The 25,823-nt window shown below is 37.5% G+C and overlaps 1 protein-coding gene across 2 annotated transcripts in view; it reads left to right on the top strand.

The window, feature by feature from the left end:
* LOC129278276 (NXPE family member 3-like) overlaps positions 1-25,823 on the top strand; it is a 48,525-nt gene that overhangs the window by 14,151 nt on the left and 8,551 nt on the right. Inside the window, exons 1-2 of one of the 2 annotated variants that reach the window (XM_064110577.1) lie at positions 11,335-11,502; positions 18,405-18,588. In XM_064110577.1, the coding sequence (XP_063966647.1) occupies positions 18,433-18,588 (156 nt within the window). In that variant the 5' untranslated portion in view covers positions 11,335-11,502; positions 18,405-18,432. Of the gene's footprint in view, positions 1-11,334; positions 11,503-18,404; positions 18,589-25,823 lie in introns of those variants that run through there. The other variant, XM_064110576.1, reaches the window with a different exon arrangement.

The following is a 25,823-nucleotide window of genomic DNA, read 5'->3' on the forward strand; positions in this document are numbered from 1 at the left end:
CATGTAAAGACCACAAAATGCATTCTTTCTCATCCATAAAACATCGATTGTAAATAGGAGAGGTATGGAAGAAAATTGAAGCATATCCCGGTGGACGCATCTGAAACATTAAAGATTTTTGAATATGTACATTAACATTATCCACTGTTTTATCAGCTGATACTAATGGAAATGTGATGGCCTATGTTGTAAATAGGTTTAAAGATAACTGTGTTGCAGCCGATATAGGCTAACATTGTCACTATTCCATTTTGTTTCATTAAAAACTGCATATTATGACAAATAAAATAACGCCACTACTGCAGGTGCACTGCAATGATTTTCAGAGATTTATTTATGTTTCCGCATGCAGGTATTTTGTTAATTTCTTATTGAGAAACGTTTTTTTCCTCTGGTGGCGGAATGGCAGTGGACGTGATAAGATGAGAGCAGAGAAGCATGCCTGGCAGTTGCATAAGCGCGTAAAGACCACCACACACCCAAGACGACTGGTCTGCCACCAGATTTTGGAATAAAATTGTTTTGAATTTTGATGCGAATTTTGAGACATGGAACATCTTACTGTCAAAAGTTCTAAATCATCGTACGAATACCACGACCATGCTACCATCCTTATATTAGAATGAAAGCGAGTTGAATATCTAGCCGTGATGACGTTATAGCAGTCGTACAATTGCATATTAATAAATATCGTTATATTCACGAAAAATGTGATATTTCAATTATCATTTTTGGAATACCACAATGCATTTAAATTTCCTGAGTTTTTTTTCTCATGTTAAGTGCCATCATCGACAGAGATAAAAAATGAGACTCTCCAAACTGCAATACAAATTAAGTGTCTATTGAAGTTAAAAGAACGTGATGATGAAATGTATTGTTAATCTTATTTCAACATATTTGGGATTATACACTCCTCTAAAATAAGAATTTCTGCCTGATAAAATTGCGACAAATCACAGTATAGAATAAATGCTATAGACGTATCGCTGCATATAACTCGGTATTCAATCGAAGAAAATAAATAATTTGTACAGGATGATAAGAAGGGCCATATAAAATGGAAATACAAACAGCTGCAGGAATTTTGGACACGTTGCTTGACCTTAAAGGTCAAGTCCATCCCAGGAAAATGCTGACTTGAATAAATAGAAAAAAAATGAAACTAGCGTAGTGCTAAAATTTCATTAAAATCGGATGTAAAATAAGAAAGTTGTGACATTTTAAAGTTTCGCTTATTTTTCACAAAACAGTGATATGCACAACTAAATGAGTCAGTCGATGATGTCCATCACTCACTATTTATTTTGTTTTTTATTGTTTAAATTATACAATATTTCATTTTTTTTAGATTTGACAATAAGGACCAACTTGCCTGAACCATATAGTATTACACAATGCTAATTCCACATGTTCAGCGAGGAATTAATCGTTGTATCACTTGACAAAGAGGAGAAAATTAGAATATTTCATATTTCATACAATAAAATACAAAAGAAATAGTGAGTAAATGACGTCATAGTCTCCTCATTTGCATACCAGCCAGGATGTGCATATAACTGTTTTGTGAAATTAAGCGAAACTTTAAAATGTCATAAGTTTCTTATTTTACATCCGATGACATTTTTAGTGTTATGCTTGTTGGATTTTTCTCTTTTCATTCTAATCAACTTTTTGTTGGGGTGGACTTGTCCTTTAAGTTCATGCTAAGACGAATAGATGCTTCAAATTTTATCACCAATAGACTTTTGTAAAACGTTTTTTTATGCCTTAATGATATCAAAAGTTGAAATATCTGGGGGTAACGTCACGCATTGTCCCTACGCTACGGTAAACAGTATCATAAAAATGGTAATGGATTTGATACTGAAGCAGTCAGGAGCTAAATTGCATAATTGTATTCAAAATGTATCATGTATATGCTATATTAGTAACCCCGAAATTAGACCTATATTATAGCCAATCTGGAATAAAATTATTGGAAATATATTTTTTTTCAATTTATTTGAGAGGGTATTGGTGTCAACATTTAACTCTTTAAGAGCCATTGGCAGCTATAGTTGCCCATAGCCGTCTAGTGCCATTGGCAGCTATAGTTGCCCAAGTAACTTTTTTTGTTTAACCAATTCTACAGCCAGAAAATCAACACCATATTCTGTGTTTTTTATGTTGTTATATTGGCAAGGAATTCACAATCAATTTTGTCATATAAAAAATAGTGGTTTACATAGACATTTTTTGAGTAAAATGGTATTTTTGCATCAGTATTTTGAAGAGTTGATTTATGATATTGCCACGATCTGAATCAAGATGTCCCCTCTAGACACGTGTGATATAAAGGTTGTGTGTAGCAATACACGTACTTCTATGGGCAGAGCAAAGGGGAGTGTGCAAAGGCATTCAGCTCGGAATTGACCAATGACAGAGCGTTACGATGTCTCTCACTCAACGCTACTCGCCCATTCGCTATAGTTTATGAATATTCATGAGCTATCGATCGGGTCTTTTGCATGTGTGTGTATTTGAGTTTTGTTATTATTATTTTGTTTTGGCGTCACCTGTGCCTGGGAGGCGAAAAGCGAACTGGATCACTATGACCCGCAAGTCTCTCCCCCCGATATAACTGATTGGGGGAATGCAGGTGGACCACTACACCGGGGTTTCCCCCTACTCTTATACGGATAGTGCAGTGGGTTCTTAACATGCAAAGGTGGTGACTCTCCTCTACACGGGGCCTCCATTTAACGTCCCATCCGAGGGACGGAGTGTTTTCCATTGTAACATAGCCTGCATCTATGAAACATGGGAGAGACGTTTACACACAACGCACTGGCTTCAGTCATCCGCCCGGGGTGGACTCGAACCCACGATCTTTGGTTCGACGGGCAGACGCGTTACCGACTGAGCCAACACCGCTCTCGACGGTGTCAGACGTTTATCAATCAGATATGATTATTTTATTCTGGGACCGACCTTTAACGTCACCATCCGAAAGACGTGACCAGGGCTCGAACCTCGAATCTCTGCATCAATTTGTAACTTCCCCACATAGCTTGGATTACAGGCGCACGCCACAACGCCCAGTTGCAGGCCGGTATGGTAGTATTCTTGTGTCAAGGCTTTTTTCTGCCTGCAAATGTGCAATTGTTCTCGTTATAAATATATATGAGTAAAGAAGGCTGTCATTTCCAACTCTCGTCGCACTGCAATCATCACACTCATTATTCATTTATTCATTTATTATTGTTATTATTATCATTATTAGTTTTACTATTATCGTAATCATTATTATCATTATTGTTAGCATTATTCTTCTCCTTCGCCTTCTTCTTAATATCAATGTTATTGCCATCAGAATCATCATCATCATCATTATGATTATTATTAAAAAAATTGTTGTAATCATATCAGTTGCATTCCTTCTGCAGCCAAACTCTCTCTTCATAAACTTAAGATCAGGTAAATAACGGTTCATATTCGTTTGTGTTTTTATAGCCCAAACCATTATACAAAAAAGAATGATTGACATTGTTATGCTTATCAATATCGTATTCAACTTCTCACAAAAAAATATGAATCGTTCAATATTCTCCTCGAATAAAAGAGGAAGAAGCAAAAAAAAAAATGTGATAATTAAAACGGCTGATAATACCGCTTTATTCGTCTCAAGATTTTTTTTTCGAGGTGGATGTGTTTCCTTTGCTCAATCAAACCATTGGTCAGAGAAAATGTAAACGGAGTATATACAGTAATATCAGATGTGTTGAGGAAAAGAAAGAAAGGGATACATTAACAAAACCGATCACACCGACCTGTTAGTTGCTGCATCATTGACGTCACTGTCAAGGGGATTTTAAAACGACTTTAGAGAGTAGAAATGAAAATGATAACGACGATAATGGGTTGAATATTACATTTCTTTATACCACGCTTATTATTGTACATTATGTAATCTGAACAAATTTTCTTACCACGGATAGTGCTGCGAGCTGGGGAGGCCCTGGGCGGATGCAGGATTTTTCTGTAAGGGGGCAAATTGTTTTCTCTTTACCTCGGTCACCCATAAAAAAGCAAAATGTAAAAAGAAATAAATACCGGAACCTTTGAAAGTATTCAAAAGTCAAATCAAAAGACGCGTGTGAGCCCCGATTTCTATAAACATCCTGTGCTAAATTACTCTCCTTGACGCCCTGTTCCTGGAACGCCGTGTGCGGCGCTCTTCACATCTTAAGCTTTTTCGGAACATTTCATATACTTTCGTTAACAGAATCTTTGTCGTCACTAAATAACGCGCGTTTTTTATGTTGGCATTTTTCAGTTTTGGGGGGAAATACATGGATACAACACTTAATGGTTTAACTTACATATCACCGACTTGAAATTAAAAAAGTTGAAACTGATTACAAAGAAAATACGGTTTTTTATTATATGTCACGTGATTGATGACGGTTTTTTTTTACCCCTGTACCATAATACGTTCGGGGGAGCCACTTCCTTTCAAAGATGCACAACAACGGGCGATATCTGTGCGTACAAAAGAATGGGTATCAATAGCAACTTATTTATTATTCTTTATTTTCAATGAATACTCAGGCGTTGTTGTTTTTAGTAGGTTTTCTCATAATGTAAACAACGTCCCCCGGGTACAGAGGATTTGTTGCTCTCGGGTACTTTCCGATTTGAGAATTATCTTGTTCGTTTTGATCATCGTACACGTTTTTTATTCGGAAATATTCGGAAAAGAAAACACGATCACATATGTGCACGTCACACTGCATATCGCATATGTGGTGGGTCATCATTGACATTGTTCGCCGTATTATTCAGGGCGATGGGTAAGTGAAAAGTATGGTCGTGTGACCTTACTTCGCGCGTGACCATATTTCGTGGACGGTCGTATATCTCAGAAAGTACTTAATATCGTGAAAATCTGATATCACTACCAGAAAAAGCGGTCAAAAATTATCCTGTAGTGAAAGTTTCTAGTTGATAAGATTGGAATTTGTTTAAGCTAGGGCTAGGCGATTGGGCAGGCGCGCGCACCTGCCTCGGCCGATCCTCGCCCATGCGCCCACCACTATAACTTAGCACTTAGCAGGCAGGGTAGGAATTCGGACACATCCACACATAAACATCTCCAACTGAAGTGAGTACACTAACTACCCAAACATTCACTATCAATCTAAAAAAACACAAGGTGAGAGGATGTATTCTCTGTATGGGCAATGCATCCTCTCACCACCCAAATTTTCTGATCAACAACTGTCCTTTTTCCAGCCAAACGTTCTCTGCTCTTTTATTAATGATTAACATGGGCAGTGAAACCTGATCTTATCCTCAGCATCCTAACATAGCTTCAAACCACTACCTCTCTCTAAAAAACGCCCATTATCAACCACAATACAATCCATGAAATAAGCACAATTTGAACACAAAACAAAAATGCCTGTGTATCCATTGACAGTGGCGTAACTACGGGGGGCATGGGGGGCACGTGCCCCCCAATCGGCTGGCCAAAAAAAAAAAAAAAAAACGGAGAAAAGGAGAAAAAGAGGGAGAAAGGAAGAGAAACGTAGTAAGGAAAGAAGAAATTATGTTCATTATAAATGTTATATTATATTATAATTATGTTATATTACATAAGAAGCATTTTTTCATAACGTTATGAAACATTATTTGCTCAGGGCCATGTCTTTTATGTCTTTTATTGTTTCTGGTGCTCGCATAGACTGTTTAACGAGATATATATTCCTGTTGTACTAAAACCTCCCGTTTTCAAATCAATATACTGTACACCAAATATATTTCCTCGCAATTCGAGTTATTATTATTTCATGTAGTGACATTTGCTTCTTTTTTACGACTACTTAAAGTGATCTGCTCTTCAAGAATTCCTAAAATCAGACCTTAAAATGCCCATGTTTCTGATCTCAATATCAACAATTTTCAGCTCGCGCTTCGCGCTCGCATCATTTGGTAAGTGAAATACGTACGGTCTTAGAGAATTCCTGCAAACAAGCCTTAGAATGCCCCTCTTCAGGTCTAAATTTCCTAAATTTTCAGCTCAGTGAGATGCGTATAGTAATCATGATTACCATGTCTACAAAAAGTGCTAAATGTGTTTAGATGTAATTCTAACAAAATCAGCAAAGGATGGCACTAGCATTAGATGACTATGCTGAGATATATATACTCTTAATGGATTCCTAAAATACACAAATTCCCTGTTTGGGGTCAATATATACAAAAATTTCAGCTCGCGCTTCGCGCTCGCATTGTTTGTTTAGCGAGGCAGGTACGTATCATGATTACAAAAAATTTGCTTATAATGTCCCTTTATAGGTCTGAATTTCAAAATTTTCAGCTCGCGCTTCGCGCTCGCATTTAATCAGTGAGATATATATCCGTTTAATGGCACTGCATGTCCTTAAAATATCTCTATTAGGTCAGTATACCTGGCAACTGAGCACGCTTCACGCGCTCCCTAAATGACTCGAAATTTTTGCTGGTGCCCCCCCCCCCCAATGCCGTGACCCACGGTACGCCACTGTCCATTGACATCTTTTATGATTGATAAGATATCCACGCATAAAGGATTTGGACCATCAAAACCATCACCCCCACCCCATGTGCCCCACAAATTCTACACCCTACACATACTATAATAGCCCCCTTTCAGCTCGATCACCAAACGCAACATATGTTATTCATATCTGGTTCCAAAATACACTGGGTGTGACCTATACATGAACCTGTACATATTGCGGACATACTTGATGCGGTCGGGGGAGGTGCTATATAATTATGCGCAGTCTTGGCGTAGTATATCACGATGATGTGGAGGCACAAAAGTGGGACGATTTTTTACAGTATTTCCTCTCAAGAAAGTAATTGTTCTGACTAGGGGCGGATCGAGGATTTTCCAAAACGGGGGGGGGGGGGCACATTTTCCCGATCAGAACAGTTTGATTAGATAGTTCCATGGACCTGGGAAGCGGGGGTGCTGGGGGTGCTGAAGCATCCCCAAGATTTTCCCAGGTGGTGCTGCGTGAATTATATTCCACAGGTAGCACCCCCTGGAATTGGTTGGTGTGTCACAGTGGAGAAATGTATGGAAAACGACCAACATCTTGTGTTGAAACCCTTTTTTTGGCTTTTCAAATTTCTTGGCACCAAAACAATCTTCATTTTGTAGTAAAACTTTTTTTTTTTGCTTGTCAAATTTACATAGGCAGATCCAGGGGGCCCGAGGGGCCCGGCACTCACTATTGGCGAAGCAAAAAAAGGGGGAAGGCATTTAAAAAAAATGGGAAAAGAGAAGAGAAAATAAGAGGATGAAGAAGAGTGAATAAAATAAGGTGAGGGGACGACTTGGAAAATAAAATAAAAAACCTTTCATGTCACTAAATACAGTTTTCGCTCGCGCTTCGCGTTCGTATTGCATGTTTGATGTGATAGGCCTACATGAGATTCTTCCTCAATAGGCTGATATGGAGCTTAAAATATCAAGTTTTGAAGTCAATATACAAAACATATTTCAGCTCCAACATCGAGTTTTCATTTTGTTTGATTTATAAATTAATTTTCAAAAAGTGCTCTTTAAAATGTCTGTTTTATTGTCTCAGTATCAACATTTTCAGCTCGCGCTGCGCGAGGTACCTATTTTCTTCGTGTACAGTATTCCATAAAAGTTCTCAAAATATCACTTTTCAGGTTTGCGTGCTCGCTTTTTGATTGGTGAGTAATGTATACCTCAATTATTTCCTCTGTAATAATAAGCAATTCTATAAAACAAACTACTTAAATTCCCCTTTTCATGACATCGGGATTTGCGCTCTCATTAATTTGTTAAAACTATATTAGGGCGATTCCACACTAGAACTTCAAAAATATCAAAAATGTCAACATGCTTTCAATAAGTCATAAGTAGTGTGATATTTTACTATGATACCTAAATTTTATGAAAATTATGAGTTTTAGCCAAAAGTGAAGTCAGACATAGTTTTTTTTGGGGGAAACAATGGAATTTTCTATTTTCAATAATTTTGCTGATTAAATATTCAAGTACAAACACTGCCTGAAACCATTATTGGCAAAGCACGAGAAGATTGAAAATATTGCAGGTCAATGGAATCATCTATCATTGGTGGTTCTAAATAATATCTACAACATTTTCATGATCCATAATAGGGGCAGCCCTGATTTTTCCGAACCTATTTTTGGCAATGTCCTGTACGACACATGAAAATGCAAAAGTTTTTCCTACACTTTTATATTTGATGATGCAATCTTACAATATCAGTCTCTCTGTCTTTGACCAATGGGTTATCGAATCATCCTATCAGAATCTAATTACTGCCCTTCATGTTTCAATAATTGTCCTATTAAAAGTTGTCCCGTACGACACACAATATATACTGCATTTCATTGCAGGATTTGGATTCAGAAACTATAAACAGTAGGCCTATTTTAATTTAAGTAATTGATTTGACATTAAGTGAACTGAATAGGTATTTTTTTTAATCTCCATAGAACATGAAATACAAGATTCTAACCATTTTAATTGACTTCAGGTAGGCCTATTCTTTTGTGAATCCCTTCAGCTAAACTGGTGATTTTCACTGGTCAGAGCTGGTTAATTTCTTTGTCATTGAGCATGAAAAGAAAACCTTTAAAATTAATTTACCCTAGCATGGAAGATGATTTCCTCTTGCATGCTATTGTGAAATTATCATAAGATGTAAAAAAAAATATATATATATTTACGTATCAATCATCTATTTGGACCTCCCTTGATGATCACTAACTGTTTCATATACAGTATTGAAACTCCTTACTTTTTTCAAGTTGTTAAAAAAATATACAGTATTGAAACTCCTTACTTTTTTGCAAGTTGTTAAAAAAAGACAAACCACATGGTTTCATGAAATGCAGAAAAGTTTAAAAAAGTAAAATTTTGCATTTCTTTAGAAAAAATATATTTTGTGGAATTACAAGTGACAGTTGTGACATATAAACATTTTATATGAAAATCATAACATTTTAGCCCCATAATTTATACACTGTTATACAAACACAGTTTCATTCATTCATGGTTTAAATAGTGTATAAGAAATCATCACTTAATTCACTATAAAATTTAACTTCACACAAAACTTCAAATTTTTTAGCTCTTAAAAATTATGTGAACCATTATACATTTCCCATCATGACAACATGATGATATATTGCTCCCAATTGTATATATAACGGATAGAATGAGGTTACTTAATTATATCGTCCTGAATGACTACTTATTAAGGCTTTTCATTAAAGAGGAAGAATTTAGGGGCAATGCTCCCTTTCTGATAGATAAAAAGTTCATTGTATTATACAGGCTGAAGTACAACACGCAAGTGCCTGTACAACACACAAGTGTCCCGTACGACACACAAGTGTCCCGTACGACACAGTATTTTGTTTTATGATATATTGACAGAAATATTCAGCCAATATCGGTTCCTAACATAATAAATGTCTTTAGTTTGATAGGATTGTCATTTTCATCAGCCAAATAAAGTGATTGAAGAAGTAAAAGAGACATAAAGTAAGAAAGTTTGGCTTCAATTTAGAGATGTCCGTACGACACATTTTGAGTGTCCCGTACGCCAAAATGTTCTCCAAAATTTAAATTTGCTTTATTCATTAATGTTGATTTTGGAAACTTTTGTGTATATTTGTGTTCTTGGGTAATTGAATATCAATTTGGGTTTAGTTTTTGTTAAAAATTTCTGTGAAACTCACAGACTTTTGAGTACAAACGTTTCCGAAAAAGGCATTTTTCTGCGTCCGTACGACACATTACTATTTTAAATCTCTATTATACGTATTGTGAATTCAAGTCATATTAAGTGTTGGTCCTTCTAACACATCGGTAGTACTTGATGATCATCTTTAGTTACTGGAATATTTTTTTGTTTTTCTTGTTGAAAAACTGTCAAATGTTCTCCAAATGTCCCGTACGACACGTATGGAATCGCCCATTAACCCATGCATCCTATTCATAATTACAAAAGTGCTTAAAATGTCCAATTTTCAGGAATTAATATCAACAAATTTCGAGTTGTCATGAGGCTTATTAGATTAATAAATACAAAAATAACATTTTCATGAATTCCTAATAATTAGATTGTCCTTTTATCCGAATGGAATATCTCGCGCTTAGAAAGAGGAATAGAAGAAAGTCATTATTTTCATATGATGACAAAATGTCCTTAGAATGTCCAGGTCCTAGATCAAATATAAAAATAATAAAAATATCAGCTTGCGCTTCGCGCTCACATCATTTATTAAGAGCGATCCATAATATCCATTTCACAATTTTCCTACATAGTGCTTGAATTAGTGCTTAAATTGACCCTTTTTCAGATAGGAATATCAAATATTTTCAGCTCGCGCTTCGCGATCACATTATCGATTTCAATGATAAAAAATATATTTAGAATGCCCAGATCAAAACTTAAACACACGCACGCATGTTTATTGAGATACACAGCTTTTTCTTTATTCAAAACGTGCTTAAATTATCAATTTTCAGACTAAAATGTTCTGCTCGCGCTTCGCGCTCACATTATTGATTTAGGATACCCAATTACCCATTCTTTTCATGATTTACAAAACATGAATAGAGTGACCCTTTTTTAGGTCTAAATCTCAATCTTTCCGCTCACGCTTCGCGCTCGCATTGTTTAGTTATATGCCTATCCTGCCAATGATTATAAAATATGCATAGAATTTCCATTTTTGGGGATGGAATGTAACAATTTTCAGCTTGCGCTTCGCGCTCGCTTTATTTGATTATTGAATATGTATCGCTTAATGGTTAACTACAAAAAATCCTCAACAAGTCCGTTTTCGATGAGTTATACGCATTTTGTTCAGGATCACAAACATTGCCCAGAATGTTAGATTTTAAGGACAAGATACATGAAATTTCCAACAACAAAAATAGCTCGCGCTCGCACTATTTAAATATGGCTTATGAGATTACTATGTTTTATAAGAATAAAGCGGCCGATCGGGGAAAATATGGGTGACAATTTTTTCGCCCCCCCCCCCTTATTGGCGAAAGCTGGATCCGCCCCTGAATTTAGGCATACTTCACCACCCCCAGCCAAGAAATCGTTCCCATGGCCCTGGATAATTCCTTATGTAATGAGAGTGTCTCAGCCAGCAAAACGATCTCGCTTTCCCAAAACGATTCATGCACTCGTTTAACCCCGTCAACATACCAGCATAATCAGGGAGAAACATTACTCATGCCCATCTGGGACGGTGGAGCATGTGGATGAAAATACATCTGTTTTTGGATAACATGCAGGATGTGCTTGCTCGTGCTCGCGTAGAGCCCTTGGCGGGTTTCGGCTAGAAATATACAGGATAGTTCAGGCAGTTAAGGTTGACAAAAACAGCCTCTGTTTAAAAGAATTACACAGTCAATCTTCTACATGTATTTCTTCAATGGTAAGTTAACCTTGACAGTAAGTTTATTTCGACTTCAACAAAATAGAGAAAATATCGGGGAAGTTGGGGAAAGTTTAGCATGTAATCTACGGGGAGGCTGCAGCTTTTGTCTCTGTCTTTGCGAGTCTGATGCTGCTACACGAAACGTCAGCAAAACATCCGATGCTGAAGACTTCGCACTGTACGTGGCTGCTAACATTAAATGTGAAATCTCGTCAAACGTTCACTGATATTGTTCTGTTATGTTTCTGTTGGCATTGCCCCCCCCCCGATTTCAGATCACATCACCTATAAATCCACAGGCATGGTGAAATCTGACACCGCCAAGGCATTGGCAAAGCCTCAGTAATGTGTGTGCTCGAGTATCAACAGTTAGTATCAATATTGGGAACACATGAGTAATTCAAACTCCCATTCATTTACGTGTTAAATCGTTAAATCACAGCTCATCGAAAACACATCCTGGTGGGTGTTTCATAAAGCTGTTCGTAAGATACGAATTACTTTACGCACGACTGGTGATCCTTTTTTGTGCTATGCGACATCCCTATGTAATTGAGTTATGACCTAAGAACAGGTTCCAGTCGTGCGTAAAGTCGTTCGTAACTTTACGAACAGCTTTATGAAACACCCACCAGGTTAAACTAAAATTATATAAGACTAAGCATAATTTCAGTAACTGGGCGTTGTGGTGTGCACCTGAAATCCAAGCAGCATGGGTAGTTTCGAACTGATACAGAGGTTCGAAGTTCGAGTCTGGTCACATCTATCGGATGGTGACGTTAAATGACAAGTCCGACCAAACAAAAAGAGTTGATTTGAATAATTGGGAAAAAATCCAACAAACATAACGCTGAAAATTTTATCAAAATTGGATGTAACATGTGGAAGAAATGGCGTTAAAGTTTTGCTTAATTTTACAAAACAGTTGTATGCACATCCTGAGCTGTATGCAAATGAGGGACTGATGACACTATTTACCCCACCATATTTTTAAATTTCATACATGGAATAGGAATTATTTTAATTTTCTCCTCATGGTCATGTGACACAAAGTTAATTCCTTCCTGAAGATGTAGAATTGCCATTGTAATAATTTGCGGTTCAGTCAAATTTGTCATTGTCAAATCTGTAAAAATTGTAACATTCAAACAATAAATAACACATGAAATAGCAAGTGAGGGTCATCATCGAGTATCTCACTATAATATCATTGAAATGTGAATAAAACTATTTGGGAAAATTGAGCAAAACTTTAAAATGTCTTATCTTTGTTATTTTACATCCCATTTTGACATTTTCAGCATCATGCTTTTTCATTTTTCTTTATTGATTCAAATCAACACTTTTTCTGGGATGGACTTCTTGATACACGTCTGTAAAAACCCAAACACACACACACACTCTCTCCCACACACATTGCACACGGATTTTCTTTTCTTTTTTTAATGCTTTTTAGCCTTTATTCAGATAATATCACATTTTTCATACATACTGGGGTAATAAATAAAATATACAAAACAAAGTGAAGTACATGTATGCAGCAATATAACAAATGAAATATTATACATTATGATAAACATTTTTTAACAAAGATTATCACAACCCATAATACAAACAGAGAAAACAGTTATTTTCACTTGTATTTACTGTATAATAATGCGGTATTGTATGATGAAAAAAATCCAAACATAAAGATATTTTAAATTCTGAACGAATAATAAAATTGGTATATATAATACTTTGTTTAATAAAGATGTGAATAGGCTATCCCATAATAAAAATGTATATATTTATATCTCCATATTTTGTAAGACAATACAACATAGAAAGATGAAAGATGGTCGAGTAATAGCAAAAATAACAACCAACAATGGCAAACCGATGAATAAAGTAATCCGTAACGAAAGTGACCTCCGATTCTCATAAACATTTAAATGACATAAAATGAATTATCATCATTTCATTATATAGCTGACAAATAAGCGGAACTCCTATGTTTTGTTTTTCAGCTCCTTCATTGATAATATGGACCGCCTATTTTCTGTTAGGAAGACTTTCTTTGATTGTTTGATTCATCAAATTTTATTATATACAATCTTTTAAGATTTTTTCTGTGTATTTTTTGTGTAATTTATGTTTACATGGTATTACTTTTTTTATCAACAACTTTTGAGTTTGTATCACCTGTTTATGGTCAAGTATCCGTGTAGTAAATGTAATAAACCAGTAAAGAGTAACCAACAGGCCCTTTTATGTACCTCATGTGAAAAATGGGCACATATAGTGTGCGAGGGAATTCACAAATCCAAATATGATGATTTAAACGAAACTTTCGAAAACTGGCAGTGTACCGTGTGTATTTTGAAACAATTTCCCTTTTGGGATCAGGAATGTATTCCGTCTGTAGAAAATTACGTTATGAATTGTTCTCATTTTCCAAATAATACCCAAGTTGAAGATCATGCATACAATATACTTACTGATTTTCCAAATGATAAAGGCATTAAAGTTAGCTCATCTAAACATCAGAAGTTTGAGAAATAAAATTACAGATGTGCAGCAATTTCTTATGTCAAATCCTTTTGATATTTTAGGACTATCAGAAACATGGTTGAACGATGATTGTTCAAACAATATAATATCCATTGATGGTTATAAGATTGAAAGGAAAGACAGGGAAAGTTCTGGTGGGGGTGTAGGATGTTACATCAGTGAGAAATTTAATTACATGAGAAGAATAGATCTAGAAACCAAAGAAGCCTAGAAGCAAATGTTGAAAAAGTAATATCATTATCAAATTATATCATTTTGATGGGTGATTTCAATTGCAACATGAGTAATAATAATGCGTTGTCTAAAACAATTAAGGATATTTGTCATACTTATCAGCTTAACCAGTTAATTAATGACCCCACACGAGTTACACCTCACAGTAGCACAATCATCGATTTAATACTTACCTCAAATTCGATTGAAAGTGTTAAGTCGGGTGTAATCTCTATTGGTTTTAGTGACCACTGTTTGACTTTTGTAGTAGTGAAAGGCAAGCACACAATGTTTCATTCTAAAATAAGTAAATTTAGGTCTTTTCGCAACTTTGATGAAAACAGATTTCGAGATGACTTGAAAAATCAAAACTGGAATGATTTCAATAACGAAAACGTTCAAGTTGACGAACTGTGGTCACATTTCAAATCTTTGTTTACTACTGTACGTGATAAACATGCACCTTTTATTTCTGTCAGAAGAAAAAGAAATGGAATACCTTGGATTACAAATGAATACATAAATTTGGCACGTGACCGTGATTTCTTTAAGAAAAAGTTCTAAAAAACGAAAAGTGATTATTATTGGAAAAAGTTTAAGTACTATCGAAACAGAGCAAATAATTTGAATAAATTTCTTAAAAAAGAATATTACCGGAATAAGTTTTCAGAATGTGGAAATGATTTGAATAAAAATTGGAAAGTTCTCAAAGGGCTTTTACCATCACAGAAACAGGAAATAAACAACACAATCCTGATTGATGAAGAAATGATATCTGACAAAGTAAAGGTGGCAGGTTTACTGAATGAAGCTTTTAATAAAGTAGGCTCAAACCTACAAACAAGCTCAAGTTCCAACACAGTAGACGGTGCTTTTAACGATTTACACACGTTAACTCAAACTAATTATTCTTTTGAATTTCAAGAAATTAAATCTGAATTTGTCAAAAACGAACTACGCAATATTGATTGTAAAAAGGCTATAGGAATGGACGGTCTACATCCTAAGTTACTAAAAGTATCTGCTGATATAATTGCGGAACCACTTTCTAAATTGTTGAACTTATCACTAAAAACTTCTCAATTTCCATCTGATTTCAAAGTCGCAAAAATCACGCCAATTCACAAGGGTGGCTCGCTCAGTGTTGACAATTTCAGGCCCATTTCAATACTGCCCTCTATGTCAAAAATCCTTGAGAAAGCAGTACACAAACAATTGTATTCGTATCTTAACCAAAATAGTTTATTATCGGAACGTCAATCTGGATTCAGACCACTCCATTCCACAGCCACGTGCCTTACAGAAATTAATGACTACCTGTTTGAAAATATGAATCATGGTCAGATTACGGGAGCTATATTTTATGATCTAAAAAAGGCATTTGACGTAATTCCACACGAAATAATACTTGATAAACTAATGTGTTAATATAGATGATTATTGTAGTGAGTTTTTAACTGTGAAATCAGGGGTGCCCCAGGGGTCAATCCTTGGCCCCTTGATCTTGTGTCTATATATTAACGATATTAACAACTTAAGAATTCATACAAATTCCAAGATTTCACTTTATGCAGATGATACCGTTATTTTTAACAATTCTCATAACTTTTCTGAAGTTCAATTGAATTTACAAAATGACTTTGATTTAATATGCAAGTGGTTTGATATTAATAAGATGTATATTCATCCACAGAAAACCATGGTCATGCCTTTCGGCACTAAAAGAAAGCTAGATAATCACCAATTCAAGATCAAATTATACGATAACTACTTGCAGTGTGTTGATAAAATGAAATATCTTGGGGTTATACTCGACTCGCAACTGACCTGGTCTGACCATGTAAGATATATATGTAATAAAATATCACGTACAATTGGATGTATTCGCCGCATAAAGCAATTAATACCCCATAAAACTCTTGTAACCTTACATTTTGCTTTAATTTTACCACATATTGATTATTGCTGCACTGCATGGGGAAGTTGTTCAAAAACAAATCTTTCCAAACTACAAAAATTACAAAATAGATATGCAAGATTAATATTAAATAAGGATTATAACACACCGCAGTGTACACTTCTTACAACCCTAAATTGGCAATCCGTTGAACAAAGACTTAAATATCACTACTGTTTATTAGTATTTAAAATAATTAATGTAAAAGCCCCTAACTATTTAAAATCGCTTATTACTTATCGCACCTTTAAATATTGTACCCGCTATGCACTAAATTCTCTCCTCGACATTCCATTCCCCAAAACTGAATTCAAAAGAAAGTCATTCTCTTATAAAGCAAGCTCCCTATATAATAAACTCCCATTTTCAGTTCAATCCACAAATTCTATAAATTCTTTTAAACGAGGTTACCTATTGGCCAAACATTTATTATAACAAAGTATCTTCTAGTATTCTTTCCTTTTTGTTTATTTGTTTTCTTTTTTATATTTATTTTATAGATTATAACTTTTTATATTGATTTTCACTTGTATTTATATATATTATCATGTTTATGTTCTATTTTATGTTTGTAAAGGGGGAGGGCTTCGTTGTAAAGCAGTTTTATAACTGAACCGAACTACCCTCCACCTTATTTTATCATTTGTTATAAATAAAACATGAATAAATAAATAAATAAATAAATACTCATGAGTACCCGAGCGCCATCTCTCGGCGCTTTCCTACTTCCTTTAACAAGAGTGATTTGAACAATTATAGTGATAAGATATTTATATTGTTATTATTTTCATATAGTATGTGTATAAAAGACCCATTGATTTATTATCATCACTATACTATTATTATGATTAATGATATTTTTGTTGTTTTTAAGATAATTATAATCATTCAAGTGACAAATAACTAACTAAATGAATAAACAAATGCAGTTCATCCCTCAAACTTTTTCTTACAAATAACAAACTAATGAATGTTAAAAAGCATCTGATTTTGTACCGTTAAAAAACGTTGGATGACCGTAACACTCTTTACACAAATACCTATATAAAAATCGAAATCCACATTTTTTTTTTGTAAATCATAAACGAATAGTCTCGTCTCGAGTTCAGTTGAACTAAAATAGAGTAGTATCCATCTTTTTTTAAGATCTTGACTATCCTGACTCGAAAGCTCTTTCATGATTATGGAGTACCTACGCTCGTAAAAAAACATGGTTCCAGAAGTAAAAAAAAATACACAACTCTAGATTCTCTGGCCCGTATTCTGAAATCGGGTTTAAATTAAACCCTGGTTTAAAGATGTTGTTTAACTCTTGAGAGCCAATTGGAGCAAAAATCCCCGACAGTACACATTCATTTTATCAACTCATATGGTATTTAAATTGTTCATAATTGTCTGGGAATGATAACTGAAGTATTTTTTTTTATTGTGAAAACAAAAGGAGACGAAAGAGTAAACATTAGAAATATACATATAAAGATTTTTTTTTTGGCTGCCTATGATTTTAGCACAGAGTTAGACCGTGGTCTAAGTTGAACCTGACTTGAGAATACGGACTGACTTCAGAATACGGACCTCTGTGTAAAGTTGATGCAAATACACTGTAAAAATTCACCATGAAACATCTGTGTTACCCATTATTGCACCAAGCAAACACGATAAGCAGGTTTATTTCCAATTCTTCTAATGCCAATTCGTCCAATTGCCAACTCGTCAACTGTCATTTGGTCTTCCGTCAGTTTGTCTACTATCCACACGGTCTTATTTCTAATTCATCAACTCATCATTTCGTCTAATAATTTGTTGGTCCAATCGCCATTTAGTCCATACACCATTTGGTCTAAATGGACTAAGAGTTAATTGGGCAAAATGAATGAAAATAAAATGGATATCCGACCAACTGGTTAGGAGACGAAATGGTGATTAGACGAAGTGATTAGACGGAGTGATGATTTTACTAAATCGTTATTGGAACAAATGGTTGTTAGACGAAATGCTGATGGACGGAATGGCATTAGCCTAAATGAAAGTAGACCATGTGGTGAGTGGACGTGTTGGCACTAGACGAACTGGCAATTTACCGACAAGCATGATTATTTTTACCCAGTGATTGATAATTCTGTATTCAATATTTCTATAGGGTACACGCTTTCCCGTTTGTTGTAATACTCTGCAGATGCATGTGGACTTCCAGCTGATGCAACATGGTATCGAAGGGCATGCGGCAATTTGTCATCTTCACATTTGTTGTGGGGTCATTTCTTCTTGCCTTCATAACAATAATGCAATTTTCAACAACCGTTAACCAACACACCGAGCCTTTCCCTCTAAACCACATTCCACCATCAAGACTATTTATGGTAAGTCACAAACAGTCTCAATGAAAGCCGTGTTCATGAAATTCTGCTTTCATTGATTTTAGATAAATATTTTTACAGCAGTCGCACCGACAACCCTCCCCGGGGGGAGGGAGGGGGCACGTCCTTTGACGAGTGGGTACCAGACGCGAACATGGGATTTCGAAAAGCACCCTAAACAAGTATTTTTCCATATCATGAAAATGCACTCCTTAACAAGTATGGACATGTGAAACCCTACCCTTATCAAGTATTGGAAATAAAACGGTAGGCATACCCTTTGTTACGATATCAGTATTGATATCTAAGCACTTCATCCACCTCCCGCAAAATGGACACCATGCCTGTTGATTGACCCGCCTGGCCTGTATAATAAAACTGTATCATACATATTACTATCAAAGTCTCCACCAGAGTCCTTTGTATTGGATCATGGTGGAAGCTGAAACTAGTGGTCGCGATCGAAATGACAAAGGAACCAGCTACTATTGGGAAGTAACTAACCCAGCTGGCACAGCCACGGGTGCCCGCTCGCCCCGGCTATCGCATCGCTACTGTACGTGAATACCGTACTGTGCATACCCTATGCACTGTCACAGCAAACCAAACCGTGTTGTGTGAAGGAGCGAGATGCCAACGGTGACTGTAAACAATCAAATAAAGCCTGAATAAGTTATAATTGTGTTCAATCACTGACACAGAAGTCTGCAACAGAAGATCAACATGCACTAAAAGTTGATAAAACCTAAATTACTTCATTTTCTGGACTGGAGTGTGAACAATGAATTGATACTTTCCTAATATTAATTGTAAATCTGGAGTGTGAGAAGTGAGTGGGAGTGACCAGCATTTTCACTGCATGAAACACCTAATGACATTCACACAGGGCTGTGAGTGCGTTACAGGTATCATCACCAGTCGACCTGTGACTGTAAGGAGCGTTCACACGTGGATATGATCAGACATTAATATCTACACTCATTCGTTTAAATACCTAATACGTACAGCGAACAAACACAATGAGTAGTGGAAAATATCCAGAAATGAACTGGGAGGCAACAGACCTACCCGAAGAGTTCCAGCTTTTAAGACAATAGGCGGTGCTGCACCATCCCGAGTTTGCCCAATCTCGAGATTTTAGCCCGATCGGCCCTCTTCGCGATTAATGTCGAGATTCAAGAAACCCTGTCTCCACCATCGCAAGAAGAGCAATTCCTGCTCGAGCGAGGCATCGATGCACTATGGTCTGACGCCGTGAATAAATAATCCCGAGTGTGTCTGCACCTACGAATTAGCGCGATAAATCGTGAAATAGCGCGCTATTTTGCAAATAATCCCAAGTTGACTTGGGATTGCAATCTCGAGATTAATCCTACGAACTAGCGCGATAATTGCGTCTCCATTGAAAATAATGTAGAGATTGTTCAGATCGGGATAATTTGCCGCATCAAAAATAGCGCGCTAATTTGAAAACTCGGGATGGTGCAGACGGCCCTAAAGAATGGAGCTGATTCTAGCAGACCAAGACATAACTGATCAGAGAAAAGTGGCTATAAAATCAAGATTGCTGTAGGCAATGAAGGCTTGCGTCGAATCAATGCATCGGGGCTATCAGAGACCGATAAAGAAAAACCGCAAGAGCTATGGAGACTATAGGGCCGTCTGCACCATCCCGAGTTTTCAAATAAGCTCGCTATTTCTGATCCGGCAAATTATCCCGATCTGAACGATCTCGAGATTATTTGCAATGGAGACGCAATTATCGCGCTTGTTCGTAGGATTAATCTCGAGATTGCAATCCCAAGTCAACTTGGGGTTTTTGCAAAATAGCGCGCTATTTTACGAATTATCGCGCTAATTCGTAGGTGCAGACGCACTCGGGATTATTAATTCACGGCGTCAGACCTTAATGCATCGATGCCTCGCTCGAGCAGGAATCGCTCTTATTGCGATGGCGGAGACGGGGTTTCTTGAATCTCGAGATTAATCGCGAAGAGGGCCGATCGGGCTAAAATCTCGAGATTTAGCAAACTCGGGATGGTGCAGCATAGAGGCATAGTTAAAGGTCAATATCAATTTTCGCATACAACGCATAGAGCTAATGCGGTACAGGCAGAAACCAGATGAAACGATCGATGAATTCGTAATCAGGTATAGGGACAAAGCCAAACATTGCGATTTCGAGGAAGCTGAGTTAAATGAGCGAATCATGGAGCTAGTGATTGCGTCAACTCCAAGTCTCGAATTCCAAAAGTCATTGCTAGATCAACCGAAAGGTTACAAGGTCGAATAAATTTTGGTAGAAGGTCGTAAATATGAGGCAGTCGCTGCGAGCCGACAATGTCTTGAGACACTAGACCCTAAACAGAATATCGATTCGTTCAAGCGTAACCAGGGACGAAAAACGTGTGGTAACTGCGGACGTTTCCACAAACCTCGTCAGTGCCCTGCGTATGACGATGAGTGCCGTGCCTGTGGCACCAAGGGCCATTGGGCCAAATTCTGTCGTAAATCGAAAAATGATCGTAGTCGTAAACAGAATCGTAGATCAGATGACCGAAGATCCGACACGGTATCTGATGATCGTAAACCAAAACAAAACAAATCACGATCAAAGTCGAAAAGTCGGAGGAGTAAACCGATAAGCGAAATGGACATAACACATGATACTACCACATATCATGATCATTATCAATCTACAGATAGTCCATTCAACGTAGCACAATTCGACACCATACACACTAATGGACCACACACAGTTGTAAATCTAGAAGGTACTGTAGCATTTGCTAACATTGACATAATGTGCCCACAGAGAGTAGGTCAACATAAGCTTTACCTAAAAGTGGACTCGGGGGCAAGTGCTAACACTATCACCGTACGTACCGCCAAAGCAATATACGGTCCAAAGTGGGAATCAGTAGTGAAACAAACAACAGTAAAACTTGTAGCTTACGGAGAGACACCAATTCCATGTAAGGGTACACTAGACATAAAGTGTAGATACAAGAGTACAAAATGGTCAACACAGACATTCTATGTAGCAGATGTCAAGGGTCCGGCGATCATAGGGTTGTTAGGTTGCACTGACCTTGGAATTATCACAATCCACTCAATGCACAACAAAGCACCTACACCCAATCCTAAACCTAAACAAACACCTATCACAAGTGTAAGGGATCTCAAACAAGCATATCCGAATCAGTTTGACGCTATTGGTAGTTTCCGGGGGAAGGCGATGCTTCATGTCAAGGACGACGCTAAACCTTCCATAGACGCACCCCGCAAGTGCAGCGTACACTTGAAAGACAAAATCAAGGCGGAACTGGACAATATGGAGCAGCAAGGAGTCATCAGAAAAATCGAGTACCACACCGATCGGTGCAGCTCCATGACCACTGTTGTGAAGAAAGATGGATCCATCAGGATTTGTCTTGACCCCAGGAGGTAAAATGATGCCTTGAAGAGATGCCCGCACACGTTACCAACCTGGAAGAGGTCGAACCTGTCTTCGCAGGAGCCCAGTACTTCTCTAAGTTAGACGCGAAGGCTGGTTACTGGTCGGTTCACCTATCAGAGGAGTGCCAGGATCTCACCACATTCCGTACACCATTTGGAAGGTACTGCTTCCAAAGACTACCGTTTGGGTTATGTACTAGTCAGGATATCTTCCAGCAGCAAATGGATATGATCGTCCAAAATGTTCCAGGCTGCATATGCATCGCAGATGACATAGCGATCGTAGGAAGAACTAAGGAGGAACACGATAAGAATCTCTACTTACTCATGGAGACAGCAAAGCAAGAAGGCTTAGTGTTCAACAGCTCCAAGTGTGCTATCAAGAAGAAAGTCATCAACTTCTTTGGTTCCAAGTACACCAGATCAGGTATCTACCCAGATCCGAGCAAGATAGAAGCTATCACATCAATGCCATCACCCAAGGACAAGGAAGATGTTCAGAGATGCCTAGGATTATTCACATACCTAGCAGCATACATTCCTAACTTCTCAGAGAAGTCAGCGCCACTTCGAGAACTTCTACACAAGAAAGTACCATTCATCTGGGACGATGATCATGAACATTCCTTGAACAGCCTGAAACGTGCAGTATCATCAGGTGCATGTCTACAATTCTATGACCCAAAGAAAGATACAACTCTTGAGGTAGATGCATCGATGAAAGGGCTTGGAGCATGCCTGCTCCAGGAAGGCAAACCAGTTGCATTTGCATCAAGAAGTCTTTCCACTGCACAGTCCAACTATTCCAACATACAGAGGGAAATCTTAGCCCTAGTGTTTGGTATCAACCGCTTCCATACATATCTGTTCGGGAAGGAATTCACCGTCATAACAGATCACAGACCATTGGAGATGATATGGAAGAAACCTCTTAGATGTGCACCACCACGTCTACAGAGATTGCTTATTAAAGTCCAAGGATACCGATGTCAAGTCAAGTATCGACCAGGAAAAGACATGATTCTTTCCGATACCTTGAGCCGACTTCCTATTAAATCCAAAGGAAGCACGCGATGTTCCGCTAGATGTCAGAGTGGAATCCATCTGCTCTGAAGCCGAAGATTCGCACCAGATTGACTTGATATTCTTCGGACAACACAAGATAACAGAGCTTCAGAGAGAAACGGCTAATGATCCCGTTCTCAGATCACTATGGCAAATAGTCACTCAGGGATGGCCTGAGACCATCCTTGCCGACATCCCTTCGTCAATTTTGGTATTACGGAGATGAAATCGGAGTATCACACGGAGTACTCTTGAAGGGAAGTCAAGTCATCATACCGAAGACACTAAGGAATGACATCCTTAGACAGCGTCACCTAGGACACATGAGAATCGAAAGCACGAGGCGACTTGCTCTTGAGACAGTGTTCTGGCCAAACATCAACAAGGACATTGATCAGTTGATAAAGCAGTGTGAAACATGCCAGAAACACCAAGCAAGACAGCAGAAAGAGCCACTGCATCCCCATGATGTGCCACCAGCACCATGGACCAGACTGGGAACCGACTTGTTCATGCTCAATAGACAAGAGTATCTACTCGTCACTGATTACTATTCCAAGTATCCGATCATTGCTAAGCTAACCGATACATTCAGTGCAGCTATAGCATGAGAGATGACGGGAATCTTCATTCTATTCGGTCCGCCAGAAGAGATTAGCTGGTTTTCGCCCAGCGTCGTACGACGTAGAACGTAAGGGTCGTGTGCAAAAATTGCCAACTTCCATGGAAACAGAGGCCCAAGCGATCTTGAGCTCAAATCACGGACGGTTCTTCCGCAAATTAGCGGGCGTCCGCATTAGAACGTAGGATTTGTCAACAGCCGTCAACAGCCAATCAGATCGCTTGTAGAGCGAGCAAGCTGAGCTGAGCCGCGCCGACAGCCAGTTCATAGAGCGCGGGCGCGGGATTTTCCCTAGTAGTGGTGACGTCATGCAGTCTACGTACTTCCGGTCGATCCGGCCGCGATCAGCGATTTGCGAAACTGCTTACAAGCGAGAGTTGAGCGCGACGGACGCACGAACCAAGAGATCGTTCTACGTCGTTGATAGCGTCGTACGACGCTGGGCGAAAACACACTATTGTGTCCGACAACGGTCCACAATTTGTCGGGAAACCATTCCAAGACATGTGCAAGAAGTGGAATATCAAGCACATCACTTCTTCACCGCACTATCCAAGATCCAACGGATTAGCTGAGAGAATGGATCGTACAATCAAGAATACGTTGACGAAGTGTTCTCAGACTAACCAAGACAGTCAACTAGCCATGATGCACCTGAGAGCAACACCAGTTGACAATAACTTGAGATCACCAGCAGAGATGTTGTTTGGAAGACCCATCAGAACCACATTGCCAAGTCACTATCTTTCGAGAGGTTCTGCTGCCACCGAGTTTCTGTTGAATAGGCAAGACAAAATGAAGGAAGTGCATGATCGACATGCAAGTTCTCTTCTGCCACCACTGCATGTAGTCACAGCCAGTGAGGGTTCTGCATCCAAGAGACAACACTTGGATACCAGCCAAGGTATCCAAGGTCTGCGAAGAACCTCGATCCTACGAAATTTCAACGCCGAACGGAGGAATCTTGAGGAGAAATAGATCTCACTTGAGGGAAGTTCCATCCAGATTCGACGAAGACCACACCACAGAAACTCAACCAGAGGAAAATAACGTCCAACGAACACCAATGTCCAACTCTAACGCTAATCAATCTCAACAGACATACTTGTTTGAAGATTGAACATTATGAACACTTTAAACTCTCAAACAAAGAAGAGAAAAGAAGAAAGAAGAACAACACTGAAGACATTAGTGTAGTTTAAAATTTTATTATATGCATGTATAAGCATTGTACATTATTTTTGGGTATGTCAAGATAGTGTTTACGAAATTATCAAAAAGACACTATAGCCAAAACTTTTTGTTTGGAAAAATTGATTCAGGATCAATCCGGTTGATATCCAAATTATCTTCAGTTTTGCACAAGATTGGAGTTATGTAAATTGAAGATGCATACAGTTTATCACAAATTGATATTATTCTCACAAACCAAACAATTTCTATATTATCATCTGATATATCATAACTAAGCCAAATTACCAAAATTTGCAGACTACCAAAAGTATTGTTTGAAAACAATATCATTGAAATTTGAAATTCTCAATCTTATCAGAAGAAGGGGGATGTTACGATATCAGTATTGATATCTAAGCACTTCATACACCTCCCGCAACATGGATACCATGCCTGTTGATTGACCTGCCTGGCCTGTATAATAATACTGTATCATACGTTCACTACCAAATTCTCCACCAGAGTCCTTTGTATTGGATCACCCTTGACAAGTATTCCCTGAATTGACCGCCTAAACAAGTATACCGATATTTTAAATGTCACGGACATGATCATGGACGCCTGGCTTTACCTTTACTTACATTGGGTTACATTCTGTGTTAGGCCATAGACACAAGTTCAGATGAACAAATATTTTTCACCAATTTTTTTTATTGAAATATTTTGTTAAAGAACAAGTCCACCCCAACAAAAGGTTGATATGAATAAAAGAGAAAAATCCAAAAGCATAACACTGAATGAAAATTTCATCAAAATCGGATGTGAAATAAGAAAGTTGTGACATTTTAAAATTTCTCTTTATTTCACAAAACAGTTATATGCACATGTCGATGCACTGGTCGATATGCAAATGAGGAGA

This window comes from Lytechinus pictus, chromosome 15 (genome assembly GCF_037042905.1).
Source record: "Lytechinus pictus isolate F3 Inbred chromosome 15, Lp3.0, whole genome shotgun sequence".
Classification (NCBI taxonomy): domain Eukaryota; kingdom Metazoa; phylum Echinodermata; class Echinoidea; order Temnopleuroida; family Toxopneustidae; genus Lytechinus; species Lytechinus pictus.